Consider the following 7,605-nt stretch of genomic DNA (forward strand, 5'->3'; position numbering starts at 1 on the left):
CAGATTGTAGAAATAGATTCTCCTCTTCGGATTACCAGGCTCTGAATTAAAAACTCTGGCTGAGGAATGCTTGCAAAGGTTATAACAATGTTTCAATTTTCCGTACAGATTAATTTTGCAATTTTTACCCAATCAACGCGATCATATTTTATCCAGTACACACTCTTTCCCCCTGTCCGGATCACGTTGAGTTGAAACAACCAAAAACAAAATTAAAACAAATATTTAAAATCCTACGGAAAACTAATTCACGCCCCATGTAAAATGAGATAGTGCTATCTAGCCTCCATTTTTTTCTTTTTAATTTCTAACTTTACGCTGCAGGGTTAAAAACAATTAATCTTCATTTTCTGCTTCATATGAATGTCTGGATGATGAAATACGCTAATAGTATGTGTGAAAAAATACATTTCAGATCGTTTCAGCAACGCTAGGCAGCAGTAGCGGCAGATGCAAGGACGGGGCGGGTGCTTGTAAACCACAGCAGTGCGTTTCGGCAATGAGAGTAATTTGACACTCTGAGGCTCCCGTAGCGTAGGTTGCTGTCGCTACCAATATAGCGCCGCCCGCGCGGCGTCCCATGTGCGATTTCCGGTCACACCCGGAAGCACGAGTTCGTGCTGCAGCTGGGACTGGTTGGCGGCTGCCGCCGTGTGAGTTTTCTTAGAACTGCTCACCGCGAAGCGAGTCTGCACCCGATATGTCCGGCAGAAACAACAACAAGCTGCCCAGCAACCTGCCGCAGTTACAGAATCTGATCAAGCGGGACCCCCCGGCCTACATCGAGGAGGTGGGAGTGTGGCGCGGCGCACGCGAGAGGCCGGGGCGGGATGGCCGCCGCCGGCGGGGGGAGACGTGGCGTGGAGGTGGGATCCAGGCTCGCCGTGTGTTCTTACGTTAGGTTCAAGGGTCGCTCCGGAGGAGAGAAGGCCCTGGGGAAGGGATGTGCCTTGGAATTCGTTCCCCACCTGTTGGAAATCTCCTGTCCGTTTGGATTTTCTACCTGCTCCGTAGACTCCGCTGCCACAGAAACACCCTTAGAAACCTCATTTTATTTTAGGGTTTATTAACATCTCCGACCTCACGGAGGTAGAGAGAGAGTAAGACAAATTGTCTGCCCCCAACCTCCAGCTTGCGTGCACGATTCTCCACCTCTTTTCAAAAATCCAAACTTCATTTAGTTGATAACACTTGATGAATCATACGTTAGAATGCTTCGATGGAAGTTCGTTTCCGAGAGCCCGCTCTGTGCCCGGGGCTCTGCCGGGAAGGAGTTGGGGGTTCTCAAGCGCTTGGGGACAGACTCAGGAGCTTAGTGTATCTAGTTAGGCCTGTATTCAACTTCATGGGAAGCCGGCATGACCTGAATGTCAGAATTTGTTTTGGGAAAGAGGTTCGAAAGATTAGGCCCTGATTGTTATGGACTTTATATCCTGACCTCATATAAATTGTGAGCATTAAGGGTGTCTGAACTAAGAACTGATAAAATGAAAGTGGTAGTTTTGATATATTCATCTGTCAGGTGCTGCCTTTGGACAGGCATTTGACTGGACTAAACAGGTATCTCTGCTAGGCATTAGCTGCATTTACTCGTTTGTGTTTCTTCCCATTAGATCACTAGATTGTGATTTGTTCAATGGCTGACACAGTTATTCATCCTTTGCTCTTCTCCCTTCACTCCTCCCCCAGATTTTCACTTATAATATTTATGTGAGTGCTCTTTAACACGTGGTGGTCTCAGTGGCTTAGGTCACCAGTGGAAAGCCTTTCCAAGGATCAAGGGAATGGAAATATAAAGAATAAGAGACAAGTATGGGAAATTAAAGTAATATAGACAAGGTTTTGAGATGCTTAAAGCACTGTACAGCCACTGGCAAATAAAGTGATAAGTTGAGAGTCCATGTAGTTTGTGTATTTAAGAGGATTGGTTTCAAAACTAACTCTTGGTCCTGGCTCTGTTGTTGACCAATTGTGTAACCAGGGCAATTAATCACTGAGCCTACGTGTGTATTTTAATATGTGAGAAGGGGATAATACCTACCTCTTTCATTCACTTAAATGTATATGCAAATTCACTTATATGGCACCTACCATATGTTGCTATAATTCTAGGCACTGGGGATACAGTGATAAATGAGACAAATAAGAGAGCGTTCTTCTTTTGGACTTACATTCAAGTGAGGGTAGCCTTATAGTAATAATGACTGTGAAGAAAGTAAAGCAGTATGGGAATACATTAGAATTAGAGGCTGCCAATTTAGATCCCCTAAACAGGGAAGGCTTTTCTGCAATGATGATACTAAGCCAGACAGGTCAAAAGCATTCTAGATAGAGGGAATAGGAAGTGCAGAAGCTCTTGGTGGAAAGAAGCAGAGAGGCAGCCTGGGTGGCTAAAGTGTCGTAAACATAGAAGAGGGCAGTGGAAGATGATCGGGAAATGCAGGCAGGGATCAGACCATGCAGGGCCTTTTAGGACATGGTAAGGAGTATAGATTTTACTCTTAGTGCTTTAGGGAGCAATTGAAGAGTTTTAAGTGGGGGAGTAACATGATCTGATTTATATTTTTAAGAATTTACTCTGAAAGTTACATACAGAATGGATTGTAGAGGAGCAAGTCCAGAAGCAGGTTAAGTAATATAATGGCTGTTGGAATGGTCCAGGCAAGGGATGGTGGTGCCACTGGAATGATCAGTGGCATTAAGAAGACAGATTGGGACTACTCTGCATGGAGGTAGAGCTAGTGAGCCACTTCCTGGTGGAGTGGACATGCAGGATAAGGGGAAAAGAAGGAATGAAGGATGACTCAGGTTTTTTATGTCTGCATCTAGGCAGATGATAGTGCTATTTCCTAAAGTCCATTCATTCGGTAAATGTTACTGATTACCTGCTATGTGCTAGGCACAGTGCTGGGCCCTGGGACTGTAGTATTGAGTTGTACAGATGAAAATTCCATCTTTATTAAATTACATTCTAGTAGGGAGAGGCATACAATAACAAGTAATATGTCTGGCCGGGCGCGGTGGCTCACGCCTGTAATCCTAGCACTCTGGGAGGCCGAGGCAGGTGGATTGTTTGAGCTCAGGAGTTTGAGACCAGCCTGAGCAAGAGTGAGACCCCGTCTCTACCAAAACAAAAAATAGAAAGAAATTAGCTGGACAACTAAAAAAATATATATAGAAAAAATTAGCCGGGCATGGTGGCGCATGCCTGTAGTCCCAGCTACTCGGGAGGCTGAGGCAGGAGGATCGCTTGAGCCCAGGAGTTGGAGGTTGCTGTGAGCTAGGCTGACGCCACGGCACTCTAGCCCAGGCAACAGAGTGAGACTCCGTCACAAAAAAACAAAACAAAACAAGTAATATGTCAAATTCTAAAAAATGCCATGAAAAAAGAAAATAGGAAAGTACTTGTATATGTTGGGGGTGAGGTGAGGTGGGTATTGGAATTTTAAATGAGATAGTCAGGGCAGATCTTCTTGAGATGATGATTTTTAAGTAAAAACCTGAAAGAGGTGAGAGACGGCTGTGTATTTAGAGGAAGAATGATCTAGGCAGAAGGAACAGAAGGTATAAAAACCCGGGCCAAAAAAAAGCCCAAGAAAGTCCAAGAAAAAAAAAAAAAAGCCAAGGGGGCCTGAAAGGGAAGAAGAAGAAAAGGGAATAATAGGCGGTGAGATGAAGCCATATCTTATAGAGCCTGGCTGATTTTTGTTGTTTTGTTTTTTGTTTTGAGCCTGGCGGTTTTTACGAACTTTGGATTTTAGCTCTGAGTTAGTTGAAAGCCTTTAGAGAGTTTTGAGCAGCAGAATACATGGACCACTTTGTGTAAGAGCAGGATCACTCTGACTCCCTTTGAGAACAGGCTGTGTGTAGGAGAGCAAAGGTGGAAGCAGAGACACCAGTTAAGAGGCTGTTGGCGTTATCCACAGAAAGAGACGATGCTGGGTTGGACCAGGATAGTAACAGTGGAGGCAGTAAGAAGTGATAAGAGTCTGCATCTGGTCAGTAGAGCAATCCCTGGGGACTTGCAACATTTCAAGGCTGGTGAGTTGCTGGGTAACTAGAAAAAGGGACTGAGAAAGCCAGTGAAGTGGGAGGAAAACCAGGTGGTGTCCTGGAAGCCAAGTATAGAAGATGTTTTCTAAGAAGAGACCAAGCATATCAGATGCTGAGTCAAAAAAGATAAACACTGAAAATTGACCATTAAATTTGGCAACATGAATGTCATTGGCCACCTTGATATGAGTAGTTTGAGTACAGCAATGGATACAAAAATCTGATTTCAGTAGGTTTAAAAGCAGTTGGAGTATGATTCCATGTATATGGCATGTCTGGCATAGGCAAATCCATACAGAAAATAGTTGCCAGGGGCCAGGGGTTGGGGGAATAGGGAGTGCACAGGATGGGCATCTTGCCAGATGGGTACAATGACTAGAGAAAGGGGCAAGTGAGTTGACGTATATGCGTGGAGGTGATTATAATGGTTGATCATGGAATTGAAGCTGCATGAGAAGGGAAGTTGGAGAGAGGGGAGTTGGTGAGATACAGTGGAAAGGTAGTAGGCTCAATGGACTATAGATTTTGAATGAGATTGAAGGATCGTTGGAGTTGGAGTACTGTCGGAAAAGAAATGGAAAATAGGAGATTTTGGTCAGAGAGGGGATTGCTTCTAGTTGAGATCATGAAGGAGTTGTAGTTATTGGTAATGACAAGATTTAGGATGTGACCAGGGGAGTGAATGTTAAGGTAGAATAAGAGTTGGAGATGATTAGAGGAGGAGAGATCAAGGAATTGAGGGACAGGGTATTGCAAAGACCCTTCACATAGACATAATATCAAGAATTGGCCAGGCACGGTGGCTCATGCCTATAATCCCAGCATAGTGGGAGGCCGAAGCGGGAGAATCACTTGAGACCAGGAATTTGAGACCAGCCTGAGCAACATAGCAAGACCCTGGTCCCTACAAAAAAATTAGCTGGGCATGGTGGCCTGAACCCGTAGTCCCAGCTACTCGGGACCCTGGGGCAGGAGGATCGCTTGAGCCCAGGAGTTTGAGATCATGGTGAGCTGTGATCATACCACTGCACTCCAGTTGCTCTTGGCTGTAGGACTCTAGCAATAGAATCTTAGCAATAAAATCTAGCAATAAAATCTTAATTGATATTTAGAAGAAGGGAATTTTGACTGGAGAGCTTGTTGTGCTTGATAATTTACATTTTCTGACCTGGTATTTTTCTGCTGATTTGAGTGCTCTGTATACACAGGCAATAGCAGGGGTCGTGTAGGTAGTAAATGGCAGAACACGGCCGGAATCCGAGCTTTTGACTCGCGCTTCCCTGGTCTTTATACCACACCACCTGAGCTTCTAATAATAACTCTAAGGAAAGGTTCTTTAGATTGTCTGTGCTGTGCTTGGAGTATTTCAAACCTCATTTTGAAGAATGCAGATAAGGAAAAAGTGTTTTTATATACTTTTGACATATCTTTTTCTCCATGCCACTGTCAAAGATTTCTATTAAGCAGTTTTTCATTCTGTACTGAGAAAGTTTTAATAGAATGTGACAAACTTAAATTGTATTTTTCCACAGTTTCTACAGCAGTATAATCACTACAAATCCAATGTGGAGATTTTCAAATTACAACCAAATAAACCCAGCAAAGAACTAGCAGAGCTGGTGATGTTTATGGCACAGGTAAGAAGATAATTTCTTAATAAAACAAAGACCAGTGTTACACACAATTTGTAGAATATTTTTTCACTAATATTCAACCTTATTCCACTCTGGAGTGGAAACTTAATTAGAATTTTTTTAAATTTTCTCTTTTTGCAAATTCTGTTTTCTCCGTATTGCAAGTTAGAGGATTTTGCTAGATCTTTTCACAGAGCCAACCAGAATAAAACTGTCAAACTAATTTTTTTTCGGAGATAGACTTTGTTTAAAAAAAAAAATCTGATTTTTTTCTTCAAATCATCATAAAAACAGGTTCTAAATCATGTCAAATTTTTTACTAAGACTAGAGGAAATATAAGGGTTGGAGAAATTATGTAGAAGAAAAAGAGGTGATTTGAAACATCTACTTCTATGAAACGTAGCCTTTTACTGTCCTTTTGCAGAACATCCTAAACGTGTGTGTCTGAATTATAGGAGAGAAAGGGAGAAACTTCAGAAGAGCCTTTGCTTTGTTACAGATCGGCCACTGCTACCCCGAACATCTGAGTAACTTTCCTCAAGAGCTGAAAGATCTTCTCTCCTACAATCACACTGCCCTGGATCCAGATCTTCGAATGGTAGGACCAGTATTTGGAATAATAAATTGTGCTGTGTTCATGTGTGCATGTAATACGGGTTTAAATGAGAACAATCTCTCAGCTAAATTTCTTTGAAAAATGTAAATCAGAATGTGTCACCCCTTCCTTAAAATCCTTCTGTGGCTTCTTATTTATGCTTAGAATAAAACTCAATAACATGGCCTTTAAATCCCGCCATGATCTGTTCCTGCCTGTGTTTCTGATCTCAGCCTTTCCTGCTACACTCGGATCTTTCTGTCCTTCCAGCGTAGCTGTATGCTGGAATGCAGGATGCCCTAACCTCTTGAGTAGGTGATTCCTTCTAGTCATTCAAATCTTATTCATGAAGAATCCTAATTACAACTTGTAGTGTTTATACTGCTTAGTTTGAGAAACTTATCCATTAAATCGCCACGAGGGCAGAGACTATCCTGAATTCTGTGGTAGCAACTAGTTAGCAAAAGACATTAAGCTCTTTGGGATATATATGCTCCATTTTCTCGTTTTCTTAACTTTACCATTATCTTATAGTATGCTTTCTTTTCCTTCCTGAGACATTTTGCAAAGCTTTGATCTTGCTGAGAAATAAGAATCTCATCAATCCATCAAGTTTACTAGAGCTCTTCTTTGAACTTCTACGTTGCCATGATAAGCTTCTGCGAAAGGTAGAGTAAAAACTTTTTTTTCTACATCTCATTCTTCCTCGAGATGATATAAACTTGTAGAGTTTGAAGTCCCTTGAATTCTTGATGCTTTACATTATTGGATACAGTTAAGAGTGATTTTAATAGGAAAAAAATCAGTCATTCTATACATGCAATGTGGTATTAATAGCTAATATTTCTTGAGTGCATACTTTGTGCCAGGCACCGTTCTCAGAGCTTTTGTGTATTTACTCGTAAAGCCCTGTGAAATGGGGATTATTATTATTATTACTTTATAGATGCAAAGGCTAGGGCACAGAGAGATAGAGTAACTTGCCCAGGGTCACAGTGCTTCTGAGTGATGGGGCTGCAGTATAAATCCAGGCCATCTGACTCTAAAACTCAAGCCCTTTACTCCTGCACTAAACTGACTGGCTAAGTCAGGGCATTGGTAGTCACAGCTGTAACTGGATAAACTTTTTTTTATTACATTTGTTTATATAAGACCAGAAGCTGAAGGTTTATGAAAGAAATTTAAGAAAGAAAAACTTAAGTTTACATTCATTAACTGCCACTATTTGACTTTAGTAGTTGTATTTCTTGGTCTAATTTGTGGAATAAAAGTGGTCTGTGGGAGCATGTTTTGAGTACCAGTGATACTTGTATTCCCAATAT

General features: G+C 41.9%; 1 protein-coding gene across 1 annotated transcript in view; it reads left to right on the top strand.

The window, feature by feature from the left end:
* Positions 1 to 584: 584 nt before the first annotated feature.
* Positions 585 to 7,605, top strand: part of SDAD1 (SDA1 domain containing 1) — a 26,993-nt gene continuing 19,972 nt past the window's right edge. Inside the window, exons 1-4 of the mRNA XM_012650973.1 lie at positions 585 to 790; positions 5,586 to 5,690; positions 6,188 to 6,286; positions 6,841 to 6,951. Coding sequence (XP_012506427.1) covers positions 701 to 790; positions 5,586 to 5,690; positions 6,188 to 6,286; positions 6,841 to 6,951 — 405 coding nt within the window. The 5' untranslated portion in view covers positions 585 to 700. The remainder of the gene's footprint in view (positions 791 to 5,585; positions 5,691 to 6,187; positions 6,287 to 6,840; positions 6,952 to 7,605) is intronic.

The sequence above is a fragment of the Propithecus coquereli genome, unplaced genomic scaffold (assembly GCF_000956105.1).
Source record: "Propithecus coquereli isolate 6110/MARCELLA unplaced genomic scaffold, Pcoq_1.0 Scaffold343, whole genome shotgun sequence".
Classification (NCBI taxonomy): Eukaryota; Metazoa; Chordata; class Mammalia; order Primates; family Indriidae; genus Propithecus; species Propithecus coquereli.